Raw genomic sequence first — 22,127 nt, forward strand, 5'->3', positions numbered from 1 at the left:
CTCGCACTCACATCGTACATCAAATCAGGCTTTGAACTCAAAAATAAAACTGGAGCAATTTTTAATCGCTTTAACTGCTGCATATTACACCATTTGGAACCAAGGGTTAATGTTAAAACTAGTTTTAATGTAAAAACATCCTACATCTCCTCCACCGAATGACAGGCACCCAGTCTTTCATCACTGGGCACCCAGCCTAGGAAGTGACACCAGTCGTATTACGTAATTCCACAATGGCGTTGTCCAAGGGTCAGTTCTTGCTCCTACCTTGTTCAATCTGTACCTCAGTGATCTCCCTGAAACCAAATCTGCTAATGTTAGATACATTGATGACTGGGCTATAGCCTTCCTATTGAATGATGTCAAATCCATTGTGAAAATTCTTAGCCAAGATAACAACTCCCTATCCAACTACTTCACAAAGTACTACCTGATATGAATGACAACCAAACAGCAACTTCTATATTTCACCTGGACAACCAACTTACCAAACTTAAACTTAATATCAAACTAAATGACAGTTACTCAACAATCCACACCCAAAGTACTTAGGAGTCACACTAGACTGAACTCTCTCATACAAGATCCACCTTCAAAATGTTGCAAGAAACTAAAATCCAGAATGGTCACGATCAGGAAGATAGCAGGAACTAAATGGGGTGCTAAAGTCAGTCCTACGAACATCTAGCCTAGCACCATGTCTCTCAGCCACCGAATATTGCACACCCACCTGGGAGAGAAGTGCCCATGCAAACATCATCCATACACAGCTGATTAGTTCTATGAAAATAATCCCAGGAGCCCTAAAATCCACACTGGTCTAACAGCTCCCAACAATGAGCGGAATAGCACCCCTGGAGATCCGTAAGAGAGCAGCTTCAGCAAAATTCTACAAACGTATCCAACATTCCAGTTTGCAAACCCATCGAAAATGCTCCTCCAACTTTCCGATTCGAATCCTGAAAACCTTTCTACAACTTGAAAACCCTCAGCTCCTATGGTGATCACAATGAATGGCACCAATCCTGGCACACCAATGTGCACCCCCCCCCGAGATCTGATCAGTAACTCCACCTCACTCCTCCCGGGATTTACTACTGCTACCAGGAAAAACTGGACAGCTGCAAACAGATTCAGAAGTTGACATGCCAAAACAGTACGAGCACTACACTGATGGGGTGCTCGACAAATCCCAGCTTGCCCCTGTGGTGCTCCAACCCAGGACATCCTCCACCTGGACTAAACATGCCCTCACCAAGATCCAAGGCAGCTTTGCCGTGGTCCATGGCTGGGGCCATGAGCTGGAGGAGCGGCTTGACAAAAAACAATTAGAAGTATGAAGAGAAAAGCACCTGCCATATGAAACAACAAGTGTCTCCTTACGGCAGAAATCACAAGTACACAGAGATAGTTTGAAATGGGAGGAGTTAATTCATTTCAAAATATTGGGAATGGAGTAGACTTCCCAGGATTATTCTTTTTCCCCTTTAATAACTTATCCCAAATTAGACTGAAGTGCTATTATAGAAACAAGTTATAATCAAATTGATGCAAAAATAAATGACAAGTTGAAGAATCCGTTAGTCTTGCGAGACCATGGATCTGCGCCTGGAAAGTCTTCACTCTCCAGGGCGCAGGCCTGGGCAAGGTTATATGGAAGACCAGCAGTTGCCCATGCTGCAAGTCTCCCCTCTCCACAACACCAATGTTGTCCAAGGGAAGGGCATTAGGACCCATACAGCTTGGCACCAGTGTCATCGCAGAGCAATGTGTGATTAAGTGCCTTGCTCAAGGACACAACACGTTGCCTCGGCTGGGGCTCAAATTCACGACCTTCAAGTCGCTAGTCCAATGCCTTAACCACTTGGCCACGTGCCCACAAGTTGAAGAATATGCAATGGGAAATTAAAAACATCTTTTCAATAACTAGTTACCAAAGTGTATGCTTTCCCCTAAAAACACAAGTTTATTTATAAATCAATCAAATTGGGTGCCACGGTAACATAGTGGTTAGCGCGATGCTATTACAGCTCGGGGCAATACTGAGTTCAGAGTTCAATTCCGGCACCATTCTGTAAGGAGTCTCTGTACGTCCTCCTGTGGAATGGGTGGGTTTTCGCCAGGTGCTCTGGTTTTCTTTCACAGCTCAAAGATGTACCGGGTAGGTTAATTCATCATTGTAAATTGTCCTGTGATTAGGTTAGGGTTAATCGGGTTTGTTGGGGGTTGCTGGGGCACCTTGGTTCAAAGGGTCATAAAGCACTGCTCCGCACTGTACAGCTAAATTAAAATAAAATTTTAAAAAATGTTTACAACACAACTCTGCTAGCAAATAACACTAAAATGCTTGATACCTTTGTAGAACGAGTTTTACTGAAAACGTTCCAAAACCGCAAAGTTTCATCTCCGGCACCTGTCACGATTGCCTCGCCATCTGGTGATATGGCCTAAAGATCAATGAAAGGGAAATTTATTACCAACACTAAGTGGAAAATGCGCATCCACAGACATTATGTCCCACCATGACTCTAACTCAGAAAAACAACTTGATCTCCTGAAGTTTAGATCTGTAAGTTGCCTCATAAAGTTGGATAGGTACAGTATATATATATATATATATATATATATATATACACCTGCATAAGGATATGCAAGACAGGTTTATGCCTCAGGAATGCTGTTTTATTACCTGCTTTCTGTAGCAATAGGAAACCAACCTTATGGCAGATTTTCTCAAATTATTTATCTGTTTCTTCTAATTTCAATATAGTATGAATTGCTTATTTATGTTGATCAATTTTGGAAATATAAAATTAATTAATATTTTAAGTTTCTGCCATGCCGATAGATGTGACTGGAGTCTGCATCAGTTCTGGGAGAACACCATTTCCAATACTTCTCTAAATGAAGCAATGCTCGTTCACCCACTGTTTAAAGAAAATTGTTCAGGCTGTGTGAGAGGGAAGAATCTCACATCAGATTACCAACTGGAATGTAAAAAGGAAAATATATTCTTTTCAGTCCTTGAGATAAATAAACATCTGTTAAGCGTAAGTGGGGAAAAAGAAGATTTTAAAAGTAAAAGCATTAACATAAGTGCTATTGTGACTCAGTCTCACTGTCGAACAGTCTGTTGCTCACTGATAGAGTGCCCTCTGCCGGTTGTGTTCAGAATCCATGCCTGGACACCAACTGCTTTGAAAATCATTCATTCAGAATTAATTTTAGGGATGGATTGCTCTCTGCCTATAAACAAGGCAGGGGAACAAAGCTGCTACAGGAGTTTGAAAAGACAACTGTGAAGTCAACTGTTTTCCTCATTTATCTTTTCACTGGGGGGGGGGTGGTCTCATTGAAATCTTTCGAATGTTGAAAGGCCTAGACAGAGTAGATGTGGAAGGGATATTTCCCATGGAAGGAGAGTCTAGGACAAGAGGGCACAGCCTCAGGATAGAGGGGCACCCTTTCAAAACAGAGATATGGAGAAATTTCTTTAGTCAAAGGGTGGTGAATTTGTGGACTGTATCACATGCAGCTGTGGAGGCCAGCTCGCTGGGTGTTTTTGAGGCAGAGATTGATAGGTTCTTGATTGGACATGTCATCAAAGGTTACGGGGAGAAGGCTGGGAAATGGGGTTGAGGAGGAGAAAATAAAACTAACAGCCATGATTGAATGGCAGAGCAGGTTCGATGGGCCAGATGGCCTAATTCTGCTCCTCTGTCTTATATTAAAAAAATGCAATAGAGAAAGGGCCAGGGAGTGAGAGAAATAAAATTTACAATGACATGATTTACTTTTGTGCCAAGTAACCTTTTACATAAAACTACATGTAACAGATGAAAGCTTACGACAGCAAATATCCCTCCTACAACAGGTATTCATTTCACACATAATATCTAACATTTTCAATCAAAATACACATCAATGAACATTAAGCAACTTAGAATAGAAATCACTTTGCGAATAGGCACAGAAGTTTAAGAACTGAACACCACAATGTGTTATTACAAGTCAATTAAGCCATGTACCATTTTGGATTGCCTGGAAATAACTTGAGCCTTTTACGTTGAAAATAATCATAACTGAGAAGCAGAGTCAGTCTCTTAGATCACAAACAAGAGAAAATCTGCAGATGCTGGAAATCAAAGCAACACACACAAAACGCTGGAGGAACTCAGCAGGCCAGGCAGCATCAATGGAAAAGACTTCCAATGTCAATGCTTCAGGCTGAGACCCTTCATCAGAACGGGAGAAAAAAGATGAGAATTTGGTGTAAGAAGGCGGGGGGTGGGGGAGGAGGAAACACAAGGTGAGAGGTGAAACTGGAAGGGAGAGGGGTGAAGTAAGGAGCTGGAAAGTTGATTGGTGAAAGAGATTCAAGGGCTGGAGAAAGGGGAATCTGATAAGACAGGACAGAAGGCCATGGAAGAAAGAACATGGGGAGAAGTACCAGAGGGAGGTGAGGTGAAAAGGAGAGAGAGGGGAATGGGAATGAGGAATGGTGAAGGGGTATGGGGGCATTACCGGAAGTTCAAGTTGTCAATGTTCATGCCATTAGGTTGGAGGCTACCCAGATGGAATACAATGTGTTGTTCCTCCAACAGGAGTGTGGCCTCATCGCGACAGTAGAGAAGGCCATGGATGAACATTTCGGAATGGGAATGGAAAGTGAAATTACAGTAGGTGGCCACGAAGAGATTGTGCTTTTACTGGTGGATGGAGCAGGGGCGTAGGTGCTCAGCAAAGTGGTCTCCCAATCTACACTGGGTCTCGCAGATATACAGGAGGCCACACTGGGAGCACTGGATACAGTACATGACTCCAAAAGACTCACAGGTGAAGTGTCGCTTCACCTGGAAGAACTGTCTGGGACCCTGACTGGTAGTGAGAAAGTAGGTGCAGGTGTAGCACTTGTTCTGCTTGCAAGGGTAAGTGCCAGGAGGGAGATCAGTGGGGAGGGACGAATGGACAAGGGAGTTGTATAGGGAGCAATCCCTGTGGGAAGCAGAAAGGGGGGGGGGAGGGAAAGACGTGCTTGGTGGTGGGATCCTGTTGGAGATGGCGGAAGTTATGGAGAATTACATGCTGGATGCCGAGGCTGGTGGGGTGGTAGGCGAGGACAAGAGGAACCCTATTCCTGGTGGTGGTGGCGGGAGGATGGGGTGAAGGCAAATGTGTGTGAAATGGAAGAGATGCAGTTGAGGGCAGTGTTAATGGTGGAGGAAGAGAATCCCCTTTCTTTGGAGGAGGAGGACATCTCCTTCGTTCTGGAATGAAAAGCGTCATCCTGAGAGCAGATGCGGCGGAGACGGAGGAATTGAGAGAAGAGAGTGGCAGTTTTACAGGTAACAGGGTGGGAAGAGGTATAGTCCAGGTTGCTGTGAGAGTCAGTGGGTTTATGATAGACATCAGTAAACAAGCTGTCTCCAGAGATAGAGACAGTGAGATCAAGAAAGGGAGGGGAGATGTCGGAAATGGACCAGGTAAATCTGATGGCAGGGTGGAAGTTGGAGGCAAAGTTGATGAAGTCGACGAGCTCTGCATGGGTGCAGGAAGCAGCACAAATGCAGTCCTCGATGCAGCATAGGAAAAGTTGGGGAGTGATACCAATGTAGGTGTGGAACATCGATTGTTCCACTTAGCCAACAAAAAGACAGGCTTAGCTGGGCCCATGCGAATACTACACCTTTTGTTTGAAGGAAGTGGGAAGAGCCAAAGGAGGAACTATTGAGAGTGAGGACAAGTTCCACCAGACGGAGGAGAGTGGTGGTGGAGGGGAACCGGTTGGGTCTGGTGTCCAGAAAGAAACGGGGAGCTTTGAGGCTTTCCTAGTGGGGGATGGAGGTGTGTAGGGACTGGACATCCATTGTGAAAATAACATGTTTGGGGCCAGGGAACTTGTAATCATTGAAAAGATCAAGGGCGTGTGAAGTGTCACGGATGTAGATAGGAAGGGACCAAACCAGGCTGGAAAAACTGAGTCAAGGTATGCAGATACGAGTTCAGTGGGGCAGGAGGAAATTGAGACAACGTGTCTACCTGGACAGGCAAGTTTGTGGACCTTGAGTAGGAGGTAGAAACAGAAGGTGTGGGGTGAGGGAACTATGAGGTTGGTAACAGAGGATGGGAGATCCCCACAGTGTGGGAGACAAAGGCTTGATGCTCCTTAGTGGGATCCTGTTCAAGGCGCAAGTAAGAGCAGGTGTCTGACAGTTGTCGCTGGACCTCAGCAAGGTAGAGATCAGTCTGCCAGATTACTAAGCAGCCTCCTATCTGTGGGTTTTGATGGTGAGGTTAGAATTAGTGTGAACAGCGTGGAGGACATCTGGAGGGAGTGAGGTTGGAATTGGAGAGGGGAGTGGTGAGGGTTGAGACTGTTGATGTTCCATCGGCAGTTGGCAATAAAAAGATCCAGAGCAGGGTGTCCAGCAAGAGGAGGAGGGTTGAAGACAGGAGAAGGGGTCATCTGTGGGGGTGGAGAGTCCTCGCCAAAGAAGTAGGCTCGGAGACAGAGCCAGCGGAAGGAGAGCTCAGTATCACGGCGGGTACGGAACTCACTGAGGTGTGCGTGCAGGGGGACAAAGGTGAGACCTTTACTGAGGACAGAATGTTCTGCATCAGAGAGGGGAAGGTCAGAGGGAATGGAGAAGATCACACAGTTTTATAGATTGTGATAAATTCAACTGAGAAGTTACAGCATAGTCTCCGAATACTGCACTTTCTTTGCACTGTAATTAAATATTACAGTCACCCATATTTACACACTGTGCTTACAGTTGTTATACTTTTTGTCAGTAACAATTGATTGGTGGAGAACCATTCAAAATGTTAAAACACTTACCAGGTACAGCACTCTATATGAATGTCCTGTCAGTTTGGCAACTTGTGTTAAGGATGGATATTTCCACACTAAGATTTGATTCTGGGAATAGCCATGTGTACTAACCTGGAAAGTAAAGCAGAGTCACAACAAACTTGAACAGAAGTGAAACAATGATAGACTTTAATTAGAAATAACCTTGCTTCAAAAGAGACTGATTCAAGTAAAAGTCAACTGAAAGCTGGCAAGCCACACAACACTTTTATTGGCTATATAAACATATTCATCACCTGATGCCCTTCAACCATAAGCTCCTTGAAGCCATACAATTTGGCTCCAATACTTTATCCTCGGCTGTACAATTATCTTTTATTTTGCTATAAACATCACAATGCAAGCTTTTCAAAAGAGCAGTTCAGCTGTAAAGCAGGCATTGCAATCCCAGATGATGCCTTTAATGGGCACCACATGCAAAAACAAGAATTAAACAAAAGGTTTTGCAGCTTTTTTACAAGGTTACTGGAGAAAGCTCCAGAATTTCAAAAATATTGGTGTTAACTTTAGTTTGCTTGCTAAATGCAATAAGCTTCAGAACAGAGTAAGCTGGGACTCATTGTAACTGCTTGAAGACTACCAAGTTTCACCTTGAAATCATGAACACTTGTACTCTATTAGTTATTATTATATCTAGAACCAAACAATCATGAGCAGAGAAGATGCAGGAGGGTTGGATAGAAGAATGAGAAAGATCTTCGATAGGACAGGGTCAGAAGACCACGTGCTCTGCTGCCCAAAATGAACATTTCTTTTTTTGTCCCCCAGTTCCAATGAAGGGTCCTAAACCTGAAACATTAACTGTTTCTCTCTTCCCAGATGCTGAAAGTTTCCTGACCTTTTTGTATTTATTCAGACTTTCAGCATCTGCAGTTTAAAATTTTTTTTTTCACCTTATCTTATGGACACTGCCATCTGCTGCTACAAAGGTTCTATGTAATTTCACAGGGAGCAAGGAAAATAGGAAAATAGATTGTTAAAATCCCAAGTCTGATATTCAAGGATAAACTGTGAAATCTCTTGAACTCTACCATCTCGAGTCAGAGAGCACTACAACACAGAAACAGGCCTGGCCCTTTGGCGCACCTGGTCTATGCTGAACTCTTATTCTGCCTTGTCCCATCCATCTGCACCTGGACCATAGCCCTCCGTACCCCTCTCAACCATACACTTACCCAAATTTCTCTTAAATGTTGCAATCAAAGCCACATCTACCACTTCCACAGGCAGCTCACCCTCAGGTTCCCCTTCCACACTTAATGGATGAACCATGAGTTCTTGTCTCACCCAACCTCAATGTAAAACGACTGCTTGCATTAACCCTATCTATGCCACTTATAATTTTATATACCTCTGTCAAATCTCCCCTCATGCTCCAGGGAATAATTTCCTAATCTCTTCAACCTTTTCCTATCGCTCAAGTCCCAGCAAAATCCTTTGAGTGCCAAGTCCACAATGATGAGATCTCTCATCACAGTGGCAGAGCTGACAGCATTGCTGCTGCACAGGTATGGTCCAGATCAGATTCTGTCTGTGTGCATATTCTCGCTATGGATTACCCATGTACTCTGCATGTCAGAAAGAACAGGTTGTGGGGGGGGGGAAGGGGGAAGGACTGGTTGGAAAATTCAGTGCTGGCACAGGCTCAATGGGCTGAACAGCCTCATCTGATTTGAAGAAAATGTGAAGTCTACCACAAGTATAAAGGACACAGACTGTGCTTCCCAGAGAGTTAAAGTGCTTGGTATTCTGAAGACATAATAGAATAAATAAATCCACTCTAAGATCATCGTCAATATGAATGACGTGCAGAAGAAAACAAATCTTTATTCCATCATTTCCTGTCCAGGCTAACCGAATATGTGCATGCACATACGTCGCTCACTGGATTTATTACTAATATACTGCAGATTTAATTTGTCATAGCTTTCAATGTTAGAAGCTTACCAGTTCATTTGCGTGCTTTGACCACGCAAGATTGCAGACTTGGGAGCCGGTGTCAACGCACTGCAGTGGCTGACAGGTTAGTGTGTTCCAGAAACGGATGCAGCGATCCGCAGTGCCCCCTCCCGAAGCCAGGAGTCCGTGTTGATGAGGGGACCACGCGATGGCTTTTACAGCTGCTAAGTGTTCTGTGTACTGTTGGACTGGGCTCAGACTGGAATTGTTCCACACAAACAGCTGAAAAAAGAAAATATGTTGCAGCCGTAATACAAATATAATCAACAACTTTAACCTCACAGAACTTTACATCATAACACAACTTGACAAGTTCCCAATGAACTTTCATCCACTCCTCACTCAAACTGGTAGTCATCTAGCTAATTGAACAGAAGTACACCATTTCATCTTTCGGCAATTTGCCAACCATTCATTTAATTCCTTCATTATATGGGTGCAAGACCATGCCACTAAATTCCGTTTTACAGCTCTCGCAATAGTACCAACCCTAGACGGCAGTGGAATGCGTGTGAGGTACCTTGTTGTCGTTGCCGCCGGAAGCCAGGTGCTGGTGGTCAGGGGACCACTTTAACCCACAAACTTCCTGCCTGTGACCTTGTAACCGGCGCTCTGTCTGAAGTGGGGGTGTTCGTACGTCTCGCTGCAGAATCAGACGGTCCCGACTACCTGATGAAAGTTGATCAGCATTCCAGGCCAAAGCCCCTGCACATCAAGCAACACTGCATTAAAAAAACATTAGCAGTTGTATAACTAATCATTTAGTCCCCTAATACTCTCATTTCAGAACCATTTAAGCAACAATAACCTCATTTACTCAAAGGCAACATGTTGTTAAAAGCTGTGATGGTAGCAATAACAGACAACTGAAGATCAAAATACATCAGCACTAAACACAGATCTTAAACTCTCCTTTGAAATGTGTTCATGGATTTAACAGTGTCATAAGAATTTCTATTTTAAGCAGTTGTTGCTAACCCTGTCCTCCTGAAAACACAGACCTTCAATAAAAAAAAGCGTAGCAACTAAAATCAAACAGCCCTGCTCTTCCTGGACAATATACATTTTGTTGGATTCCTAAATCTCCATGATTAACAATGCCATTTTAGTCCACATAACCTAATATCATTAGATCACCTTTCCACATCTGTACACTTTTATAACAACACGTTTTAAAGCCCTGGTACAATCACAGAAGGACACAAAGGATTCCTTGGACCTTTTGCAGAGAGAGGTAGTAGCATCACACCACCTCTCCTCATCATATTTACCTCAATCGATAACACCAAAAAAACAAATCAGAGCAGGCTCATCACAAAATGCCTGCCCCACTTCCTATGACAATTAATCAGAATCACATTTAATATCACCGGCATGTGTCATGAAATTTGCACTTCACTGCACTTCAGTGGTTTAAAATTGCTTGAAGATACTCAGATAGCGTGGAGGCACAAGCCCCTCTCTCCATTTCTTTAATCCTGATTGAGAAGTTACAGAACCTGGGCCTCTGTACCTCCCTCTGCAATTGGATGCTCGCCTTCCTAACTGGAAGATCACAGTCTGTGTGGATTGGTGATAACATCTCCTCCTCACTGACGATCAACACTGGCGCACCTCAGGGGTGTGTGCTTAGCCCACTGCTCTACTTTCTACATACACATGACTGTGTGGCTAGGTATAGCTCAAATACCATCTATAAACTTGCTGATGATACAACCATTGTTGGTAGAATCTCAGGTGGTGACGAGAGAGCGTACAGGAGTGAGATATGCCAACTAGTGGAATGGTGCCGCAGCAATAATGTCAGTAAGACAAAAGAGCTGATTGTGGACTTCAGGAAGGGTACGATGAAGGAACACATACCAATCCTCATAGGGAGATCAGAAGTGGAGGGAGGGAGCAGTTTCAAGTTCCTGGCTGTTGAGATCTCTGAGGATCTAATCTGGTCTCAACATATCGATGTAGTTATAAAGAAGGCAGGACAGTGACGATAATCAAGGAGTTTGAAGAGATTTAGCATGTCAACAAATACACTCAAAAACTTCTATAGGTGTACCGTGAAGAGCATTCTGACAGGCTGCATCACTGTCTGGGTGGGGGGTGGGGGGGGCTACTACACAGGACCCATGGAAGCTGCAGAGGATTACAAATTTAGCTGGCTCCATCTTGGGTACTAGCCTGCAAAGTAAAGTGTCTCAGAAAGGCAGTTTCCATTATTAAGGACTTCCAGCACCCAGGACATGCCCTTTTCTCACTGTTACCATCAGGTAGGAGGTACAGAAGCATATATATTGCATTGAACTGCTGCTGCTAACTAGTTTCATGACACACGCCGGTGATACTAAACCTGATCCTTGATCTGCTGATTTGTCCAATCTCACTCAATCACCCAAAATGGACCTCAGGAGATGGTACAAAGCTAATATTATTTCTACAATATACAGTTACTTAGCTGTTCATCTTTCTTCCAAGGTTACACAAGACATACAGTTAAAAAACAAAATCCCACAGTGGAGGGTTATCTACAATTCTACAAGGACAGTTACATTACAGCAGTTCACTTAGTTCCTTAAATCAGTTTTATAATTTTAGCTAAATCAAAGATTGTTATTTGTAAACCTTGCCTAACTAAAATCTATCAGACTTCACGTTGAAACTTTTAATTGACCCTCGGGGAGGCGGGATGAAAGAGAGGAAAGGAAACTCCAGATTTTCATTTCCCTTCTGAGGAGGAATTTCTTGTCATCACTAATAAATATTCCAGATCCCTTAAAGATACATGGCAGAATTGCAGAACAGAAAATGCAAATTGAGGACATGTTCAAACTACAAATATTCAGGAAGACAGCGTAATTCACCTTGGATGCTGACTGTACCATATGATAATTATCTATACTCCCACGCATCCATCTGCCAATTTAATCGCAACCAACAACTCATTAGTACTCACCAACCCTAGCGGAATGTCCATCGAGAGAGGTCAGCTTCTTCCCAGCTGCTGCATCCCAGATCTGCACATATCCTTTATGGGTGCCCACAGCCACAAAGTTCCCCTGAGCATATTAAAAATGTATTATTATCTCCATAATAATACAGCACTTAGAGGTCCTTTTAACACACAGAACATATTCTTATTCTCCCATATTCCCATTCACTCTACAACTCACCTATGTGCAAGAGGCAAATTGCAGTGGCCGGTTCACCCACCAACTGGCACGATGTTGGGATGTTTGGTAGGAAAGTGGAGCATATGTAAGTTTTACACACAAAGCACCGGGTGTCAGAATCGAAGCAAGATCACAGAAACCGTGAGGCTGCAGCTCTACCAGCTGTGCCCTGAAGACCAGTGAGGGCTTTGCTTGTAAGACAGCAGGTTGGTGACTCGCTCCCATAGTTCACCTCACAAGCAAAGTGAATAACAGTAGCACTGGTAACAAGGGTTGAACACTGAGACAGAGGGAAATTCTGAAGCAGTGTCCAAAACGTATCTCCAAAGAATGGATCAGGCACACTGCCGGAATGGAGGGAGGGAAAGAACAGAAGTGTGTACCTGTAATGTATAGGACCTCTCAGTGCTCCCATGCCCATCTAACTGACCTGAAGTGCTTACAGATCATTCTTTATTTTATTGAAAATAACCCCTCAGCCTTTGCATTGAAGTTGGTCAAAAATAATTGCACAAGGCAGGGAGGAAATCATTCCCTAAAAATGTCATCTTCATTTTAATGCTATCTTACAGGGCTTCTCAAATACTTCCATGTTTTAACTTCATAGAATTCGTAGATCTGTTTTTTTTTAATAGAAACTCAAAGCTCTATTTAAATATATACCAAATTTTCTAATTAAAAATTTACAGGCCATTTTCTATCTATTCATTTGCTCAGTTAACCCAGTGTCGGTAGTTAAGTAACTGCGTAGCAATTAACCTTTTGCACAGAGTAGAAATTATCCATGACACACCAATTGACTAAAAGGTAATTAGCAATACAGTATTTCACAATATTTTAGTATTAATTCATCTGTGAATGATAGCCTCATGAAAGAAAAAAATCATTAATATTTGTAAATAAATGTACAATAAAATCTAACGAATTTGACTGGACATTTGATCAGTGAGCAGAACAGGAATTGAATTCAGTAAAGAGTGATTACACGCACCCTCTCATTCCAACAAACTGATGTAACAGAGTCCCCATCTATGGAGAGGTCACATAGCCTTGTTACCTAGGAAACAAAAAGACCAAGCACAATTAGCACGGCTCTCTATTTAAAAACAAGATCCAATCCCTCGATAAATCAGAGCTCACCCCTCATCGACCCCCAATTTAACACTCTTACTCAGGTGGCTTTGCAGAATAATTGTCCCAAAGGACCAGAATCCTTTGTTAAATAGACACCACATGTTTCATCGAAACAATCGTGTACTCAGGCCAAACGCGAGGTTCCTTATTAAGCTCTCTCTCATGTTGCAAGAACAAAAGCAATTCATTGTTTGCCCAGCACTGAGAGATTGTGGTTGTAAATAATTAAACGATAAAACGCGCTTATGAAACAAAATTAAAAAATTCATTGTATCAGATTTCCTTACGATATAAAGAGGCAAATATTTGATTCATTTAGTTCTGCCGGCTCTCATAGCAATTCCTACATTCCATTCTACTATAACCTATTCCCTCTAAAATGCACACTAACTTCACCCTGATTCTCAGCCCCCCCCCGCCCCATTACGAGGTAATTTACAGTAACTAATTTCCCTCCCAACAAGCAGGTCTTTAGGACATTGGAGCACCTGGGAGATCAAATGTAGGTCACAGCAGTTCTATCGTGCCACACTTTTAACAATAAATGGGGCAAGAAAGTCCTTGATCTCAAATTGCAAGTGATCACTGTCCATTCAGCTCTAAATGAAAGTAAGTCACTAAATATATTGAAAGAACAGAAAAAGGAAACAAATAAAAAGAAATCTATCAAAACAAAACCGTATTCGCAGTGGGACCCCCTGTAGTTTCTGGAGATGGAAAGGTAGTTCAGTTGCCTCTGGAAGGCTGAGTGGGCAGACTGGTCTTTGTTCTTCCCTAGGCTCCAGCTAATAAACACTTGTAAATTGTGAATATCAAACTCCAAAGAACTGGCATTAATTTACCCTCACTTCTCCCAAAAGTTCTTAGACTGTGAGCTAGACCTGAATCCTCCATACATGAGCAAGACAAAAGCCTAGATGTTACCAAGGCATGACGATGTATAATAACAAAGGCCCGTCAGGAGACAAAACCGTCACTGACCCACTATGCGCGAAGAGTGTCGGAGACACCAAGGGCATGTCTCTTCCAACCATCAGTGCCATCTACATGATGCACTGCTTCAGAAAGGCAACATTTATCAACAAAGACCTTCACCAGCCAGGCCATGCCATCTTACTGCTACCACTGGGTAGAAGGTACAGAAGCCTCCAAGTCCCACATCACCAGGTCAAGAACAACTACTTCTCTTCAACCATCTGGTTCTTATACAAACCTGCACAACCCTAATCACTTCCTCAGTTTAGAAACATTATGTCTATTTTACATTACAATATACTGTCCTTCCTCCCCCCCCCACATTTTAAATGTGTTCTTCATTGTATAATTTGCTCTGCTTGCGATTGTTGTGTCTCTGATGCTATGCACCTGGTGATGCTGCTGAAAGTAAGTTTTCCATTGTACTTATGCACGTGATGATATGTTCAACTTTGCCACTAATGAAGACATTTGAAATACTTCTAAATGTTTCTGATTATCAAAGACATTTTAGGAAGTTCAAAATAATTTAGATCATTAAAAAGATCAGAAACATAAAACAATAAACCTACTTTAAAACTGACAGTATTGGAAAATAATATTAAAAATTAAGTTTCCATTTCTATACATCTGCCTGATCTGCTGTTTGCAGTATTCTCTGTTTTTATTTCAGATTTATAGTACTCCCACATTCCTTTTTAATCAATGCCAGTGATCACATAAAATACTGGTCTTGCGCTATGTCCACCAGCCACCTGGGCATTGAAGTGTTGACATCTGACCTGCTGCAGCAATGCAGGCTGGGAACAGAACTGTTGCCAAGGAAATATTGGCTGAACAATAACACATGTTGCCATGTCATGTAACAAAGTAAGCAAGCTGCACCTTACCTGACTGGTACATGCACTCCACAGGTAAACACACGCACCAAGACCAACACTTAAGACATTTGCTGCTGACCAATCCACCAGATTGAGGTAAAAGTCATCTTGCAATTCTGGAGCATCCAGGACTTTAAATGGAATCTTTGAAATCTTCCTTGTTGGTTTCCGTGGTGACCGCAACAACTTTTGACTGTTCAAAATAAGTTGAAAGCAGGTTAAATTTATGGTCAGTTAGAGATATTGCTTGCTTATTCTATCCTGGGCAAATAAGGAAATTCTGCCTAGAACAGAATTTTTAAATCATTGATAAAACCTTCAGCTTTAAAATGTAACAGAAAAGGTTCAACTTATGTTGTGACATTTTCCAGAACTAGTCCCCTGTAATGAGCCAAAGAGCGCCACTTACAAATACAAATGTTGAGTGAACCTGGCAATTAAACACTTCAGAAATAAGTAAACAGCTAAAAAAGCAGAGCAAGAGAAATATTCTTCCACGTAACAAACTCATAGCTTTTCTTTCATTTGGTTCTTTAAAATATAACTGATTGATCCCTTTTTTAAAATCATTACTTCTAATACATTTCTGCCAAGCCTGTGTTCTAACCATTCAATTATTTAATAATTAAATATTGGAGAACGCGAACCACAGGATATGTAAATGCCAAGAACACCATCAGTTTCTTCTTTCTACATTGGTTCATTTCTGGAGCCACTTTAAATCCACTGCTCTACATCTTATTCTGTTTTCTTTAAAGCATATACACTTTAAAATGCTGAGAGTGCCAAGAAAATAATTCGATTCTAACACTGAGATCCTTCACTGAATGTATCATGCATGTACAATTATCAAACAATACAAGTTGCATCATAACTGTTCATATTCAGATGAAATTTGAGAATGAACAGAAATAGTTAAAACTACATCTGAAAAAGATTAATTTTCATGAATAGGCTACAAATATTTGTCTCAATTGTTCATGTTGGAAGCAGCAAAAAGGAATTTAAGGAATTAAGTTCTCAGCAATTCGACTAAGAGCATTTCACCAACGAAGAGAACTCATAAAACCTAATACTTTGTTTTACGAAAGCAGTGGAAGACACTCAGTGAAGTTTGGAGGCTGAAAGAGCACACGTCTAATACTCATTTTCAAAATCAATCTACAATTATGGTTCTTCATTCTTCTTTAAAAAGAGAGAAATAAATTGAACAATGAGTTAACGGTCCTGCTTTACCCACCTTTTATTACTAACAGGAGATAGTGAATACGGTGAAATCTCATTCCCACTTTCAGTAGTAGATCTCTTTGTACTCAAAGCATACTGAAAGAAGATGAAACACACCAAGTAAAAATTAAAGCTCGAAAGAAAACCTTTTATTGCAATGAGCAACACACAGTGAAGCAGTTACTACCAAGTAAAATCCTTGTAGAAAGTAAACCTTTCAGAAACAGAATAAATTTCAGTCATTTTTAGATTTATGCTATGTTAATGAACAATCCGTTCAATAATATCTAATTAAAATATTTCACTACTCTTTCTTTGCTTATGCTTATCTGAAATACACAGGCGTAAATTAACATTTTGTTCAAAAAATGGTACCTATCGTCCATATTACAGTTCAAGATCGGAACATACTGAAGTTTTTCAAAAACAAAATAGAAGTACACAAGAATGTGGGTTAAGTCAGCGTGGAGCTTACAGAGCTCACTGTTACTGATCTGAGACAAAAAATTAACATCATGGTACCTCCTAAGTGTATCAGCCTCCTTTGGAAGATTAAAGCAAGGAGGGAAGTGAGACCTTATGACATCACAACATCAACTAACGTATGGGGAATTTTTTTGCTATCAATGTTATCTTGTTGTGCACAAAGCAATGAGAAGAGTTGATTAATCCATTTTTAATATCTTAAAATGGGGGGAGGGTGTTTCCTGGACATAGGACAGATCTTGGGCAATGAGACGTTAATCAATTATGGAGCAACACACACAAAATGCTGGAGGAATTTGGCAGGTCAGACCGAAATAAACAGCTGACATTTCAGGCTGAGACCCTTCATCAGTACTAGGTTAACTAGCTAACGTAGGTTTATTTATTCATCTGGAACCTGTTGTCACGGAACAAAGGAGAAACATACAGTGGAATATAGTTATTTGTAGGTGCTACATCTATAATTATTATACTGTGGGGCTATCAACCTGGGGGCAGTTACATTGAAATCCAAGCAAAAAATATGCCACTTTCAGTACAGGCACAACAGAAATGACTGGGGTGGCGAGGCAGAGAATTAATCAACTCTCTAGAACTCTTTAGAAATCAGGGGCAGCTTTCTGATTCAGCTCCAGTTATTATGCTGTCAAGTTTAGTGTTACAACACAGGAGACACCATCTGACTGTGCGTAGGACAATATGGCTGACCAGAGATAAAGGCACTAGTTTAGCCAGTCTATAAATAATGGCGTCATTGATCACGTTGTTCGCTTACTCTGAATAGATTGCGTCGCTCCTGCATCGGCATCTGGAATCTCCGATCTTCTGTCTGTGGATCACTCACTTTTTCAATGCCTGCTCCCAGTAACTCATTTTTTAGCAAGGCAGCATATGCCACACCATCTGCCAATGGACAAGAAATTCCCATTACGGCAATACCACCATCCCATTATTACCACGGAAAAGAGCAACTTCTTTTATTTTAGATCATCTGAAATCCACACCCAAACACAATGGGGCACCTTTCCGCCAACAACTATACACCACGAATGGAAGAAAATCAGGAGTACATTCTTCTCCAGTAGGGATAAGCAGAAGATCAAACAAATAGCAGTAAACAGCAAGGGTTATCAATTTCCAGTTATTTTCAAGTTTACTGTCATTCAACAGTATACTGCCAAATGAAACAATGTTTCTCTGGACCAAGGTGCACAGCAGAGTATATCTAACTCCCACCCAACACTAAGTAAATAAGCTGCATTTACTACACCATTTCAAAAGTAAGTGGTCTAACACTACTGACACTTCATATGTGGTGAGACCTGGGCGGCTGCAGGGAGTTCAGTAATCCTACGGTCTGGGCAAGGCGAAGAAGCTGTTTCTCATCCTAACAGTCATTGTCCTAATACTACAGTACTTCCTGCCCAATGGTAGGGGGTCGAAGAGATTGTTGTACAGATGGGAGGGATTTGTACACACAACTCTCATGATAAACATCTCAGATGGGTGGAAGACAGACTCCGACAATCCTCTCAGCAGACCTCGCAATCCTTTGTAGGGCTTTGCGGTCAGATGACTTGCTACTCCTGTACCAGACAGGACACCCTCAATGGCGCTCCTGTAAAAATTTGGTCGGAATGCTGGCAGCGGGGAATCCTCGCTCTCCTCAATATCTTCAGGAAGTGGAGATGGTGATGTGCTTTCTTGACGAAGAGGTGCGATTGTCTATTATGTGCACTCCTAGAAACGTGGTGCTTCTAGCTCTCTCCATGGAGGAGCTGTTTATGTTCAGTGAGGAGTGGTCAGCCTGCACCTTCCTAAAGTCTTTATTCTTGTCCACGTTGACCATCAAGTTGTGCTTGCACCATTCTCCCAGCCATTCACCTTGCTCTCTGTATGCTGTATTGGCATCGTTGTTGGTGAGGCCATCCACTGAATGAACCTTACAACGCGGACTGACTGGCCCTTCTGTCTCGAAACCCAAGATCCAGTTACAGAGAGGGGTGCTGAGACCCAAGGAGTACAGTTTACCCACAAGGATCTGAGGGATGCCGCGATGAAGTCGATAAACGGCACACTGGTGTATAAGGCATAGAAACTGATGGGGTCAACAGTGTTCAGGTCATTAGGTCACCCAAAATTCCTTGATCTTGCCTTGGATCTCTTAACAGGCAGTATGGAACCCTAGATTGACATTCATCCAAAAGATGGTATCCATGATAGTGGTGGGATTCCCTCAGCAGTGCCCAACTTCTTAGCCTTCCTTCAATAGACAACCTGCTCAACCCAAGTGTCTTACATCTGTATTTTGTATAGCTAAATCACGTTACAGATGCAACTCTCCAAGCTCAGGAACCCTAATACAGCAAGTCAAGATTCCTTGAGAACTCATCCAAGTCCATTTTAATTGTATGAAGGATCCTGCCTCGAGCACCTTTGAGGCAATGAGTTCTAAATCCTGACGGTCCTGGATGGATATCACATCCTCCTCTGCCCTCCCTCCAACTCTTTTCTAAGCCTTTCCACCATTAACTACTTACTCAGAGATACAGCACTGTCACATGCCCTCTGGCGCAACAAGCTCGTACCACCCAACCCCACCCATGTGACCAAGTAATCTACTAGCCCATACATTTCTGAAACGTGGGAGGAAACAAGAGTGCCCAGTCAGAGGGAGGACGTACAAACTCCTTACAGAGAGGTGGCAATTGAACCAGGATCACTGGGGTGTAATGGCGTTAGTCTAACCACTACACTACCATGCTACTGATGCCACTCATCCACAGAGAATATTGGTTCTGCAAATATCCCAAATATAAATTACAAAAAAAAACAAATACTATATTACGTAAGAAAAAAATTAGGCCATTTGGCCCATCAAGTCTGCTCCACCTTTCTATCATGGCTGATTTATTAACCCTCTTAACTCCGTTCTCCTGCCTTCTCCCCATAACCTTTGAACTTCCTGATTAATCAAGAACCTGACAATCTCTGCTTTAAATATACTCAATGACTTGGCCTCCAAAGCCATCTGTGGCAATCAGCTCCACAGATTCACTACTCTCTGGCGAAAGAATTTCCTGCTCTTCTCTGTTCTAAGTGGACGTCCCTCTATTCTGAGGCTCTTCCTCCAGTCCTAGACTCACCCACTACAGTGAACATCCTCTCCACATCCATTCTATCCAGGCCTTTCAATATTCGATAGGTTTCAGTCAGATTCCCTCACCCCCCTCATTCTTCTAAATTCCAGCAAGTACAGGCCCAGAGCCATCAAACACTCCTCACACATTAACCCTTTCTTTCCCAGAATCATCCTTGTGAACCTCCTCTGCACCCTCTCCAATACCAGCAATTTTTTCCTCAGGTAAGAGGACCAAAACTGCCCACAATACTCCAAATGCAGCCTGACCACTGTCTTAAAGCTTGAGCATCACATCCTTGCTCTTACATTCAAGTGCTCTTGAAATTAATAGTGACATTACATTTGCCTTCTTAAACACTGACTTAACCTACAAGGTAACCTTTAGGGAATCCTGCATGAACACTCCCAAGTCCTTTTGCACATCTGATTTTTTTGAATTTTCTCCCCATTTAGAAAACAGTCTACACCTTTATTCCTTCTACCAAAGTGCATGACCATACATTTCCCTACACTATATTCCACTTGTCACTGCTTTGTCCATTCTCACAATCTCAGCACATCCCTGCTTCCACAACACTACCTGCTCCTCCAGCAGTCTTCGTATCATCTGCAAACTTGGCCACAAAGCCATCAATTCCGTCATCCAAATAACATATATAATGTGAAAAGAGATGGTCCTAACACCGACCCCTGTGGAACACCACTAGTCACCAGCAGCCAACCAGAAAAGGCCCTTTTTATTTCCACCCTTTGCCTCCTGCCTGCCAGTCAGCCAAGCATGCTGGAAACTTTCCTGTAATACCATGTACTCTTATCTTGTTAAGCAGCCTCATGTGCCGCACCTTGTCAGAGGCCTTCTGAAAATCCAAGTAAACAACATCCACCAACTCCTTTGTCTATCCTGCTTGTTTTTCCCTCAAAGAGTTCCAACAGGTTTGTCAGGCAAGATTTCCTCTTAAGGAAACCATGTGGACTTTGACCTAGTGCATTTGATCTTGTGTCTCCATGTACCCCGAGACCTCATACTTCATATAATGGACTCCAAAATCTTCCCAACACTGAAGTCAAGCTAACTGGTCTATAATGTTCTTACTTCTGCCCCTCTCACTTCTTAAAGAGTAGGGTGACATTTGCAATTTTCCAGTCCACTGGAACCATTCCAGAATCTAATGATTATTGAAAGATCATTACTAAGACCTCTTCAATCTCTTTGTCTACCTCTTTAAGAACCCTGAGCGTAAGACCATCTGGTCCTGGTGACTTATGGTGACTTACCATCAGACCTTTCAGCTTACTGAGCAACAGCAACTACCCTCACTTCTGTCCCTGACACTCTTGAATTTCTGGCATTCTGTTAATGCATTCCACAGTGAAGACTGACCCAAAATATGTACTAAGTTCATTCGCTATTTCTTCGTCCCCAATTGCTACCTCTTCAGCATCATCTTCCAGTATAATTTTGGCTCATTTGTGATCAGAAGCAAAACCAATAAACAGAACAATCAGAGTGTCACATTCACAACTGCCACATCCTGAAATCAACACAAAAGCATAACTTCACAAGTGCTCAGTGTAACACACACGAGGCCGTGACAAATGTCTTAAGAGCTCTACTTGCCAGATACAGAATATCTGATGGAATTTTTACCTACAATGATTTATAAATGCTGAGTGGGGTGTGATTTAACAAAAAATATTCCATTTGTACAACTTCAAGTTCAAATGCAGGCCAACCCGTAGGTGGATCCATGGGAAATGCATTTGGACTGCAATAAAAATATCACAAGAAAATCAGGGCATAAAAGGACTGGTAGACAAAGCATTCTGCCAAAGGACAAGTTATGATTCATGGGAAGGGAAATGAGAAGCCACTTCCATCAAATTACCAATTGCTGGTAGGTCAGAGTTGGTACAGAATAGAAAGCTTATGTACAAGTACTATTTTGACAGCAATGACATTGCTGATCAAACTGGATTTAGAAATTACATCACTAGTGTGGAACGTTACCGCATGGCAAGCAGCAAATCCAAGATCACAACCACAAGGTACAATGCATAAGTGTAGAAACAATGAGGAATGGACTTCTTCATCAACTATCAAGGAACCAGTCATACCAAGTCCACTGTTTTGACTCATCCAGAGAAAGGTGACCCAACTGGTAGACTGAATGTCTGTAAAACTTATGATAGTATTTGTAACGAAGCCACGTTTAATAAGAGCACAGTCCTGAAACAAAGCTGTGATAATGCTGGTGTTTGGCTTTCCAGCAGGCTTAGCTTGC

The 22,127-nt window shown here is 42.2% G+C and overlaps 1 protein-coding gene across 2 annotated transcripts in view; it reads right to left on the minus strand.

Moving 5' to 3' along the window:
• Nucleotides 1-22,127, minus strand: part of LOC134354911 (fizzy-related protein homolog) — a 47,669-nt gene that overhangs the window by 2,982 nt on the left and 22,560 nt on the right. For both annotated transcript variants that reach the window (XM_063064378.1, XM_063064379.1), the window contains 9 exons: nucleotides 17,479-17,606; nucleotides 16,231-16,313; nucleotides 15,000-15,183; nucleotides 12,992-13,057; nucleotides 11,784-11,886; nucleotides 9,354-9,538; nucleotides 8,822-9,055; nucleotides 6,842-6,946; nucleotides 2,355-2,447 (listed from right to left, as the gene is read on the minus strand). In XM_063064378.1, the coding sequence (XP_062920448.1) occupies nucleotides 2,355-2,447; nucleotides 6,842-6,946; nucleotides 8,822-9,055; nucleotides 9,354-9,538; nucleotides 11,784-11,886; nucleotides 12,992-13,057; nucleotides 15,000-15,183; nucleotides 16,231-16,313; nucleotides 17,479-17,606 (1,181 nt within the window). The remainder of the gene's footprint in view (nucleotides 1-2,354; nucleotides 2,448-6,841; nucleotides 6,947-8,821; nucleotides 9,056-9,353; nucleotides 9,539-11,783; nucleotides 11,887-12,991; nucleotides 13,058-14,999; nucleotides 15,184-16,230; nucleotides 16,314-17,478; nucleotides 17,607-22,127) is intronic.

This window comes from Mobula hypostoma, chromosome 12, assembly GCF_963921235.1.
Source record: "Mobula hypostoma chromosome 12, sMobHyp1.1, whole genome shotgun sequence".
Taxonomy (NCBI): domain Eukaryota; kingdom Metazoa; phylum Chordata; class Chondrichthyes; order Myliobatiformes; family Myliobatidae; genus Mobula; species Mobula hypostoma.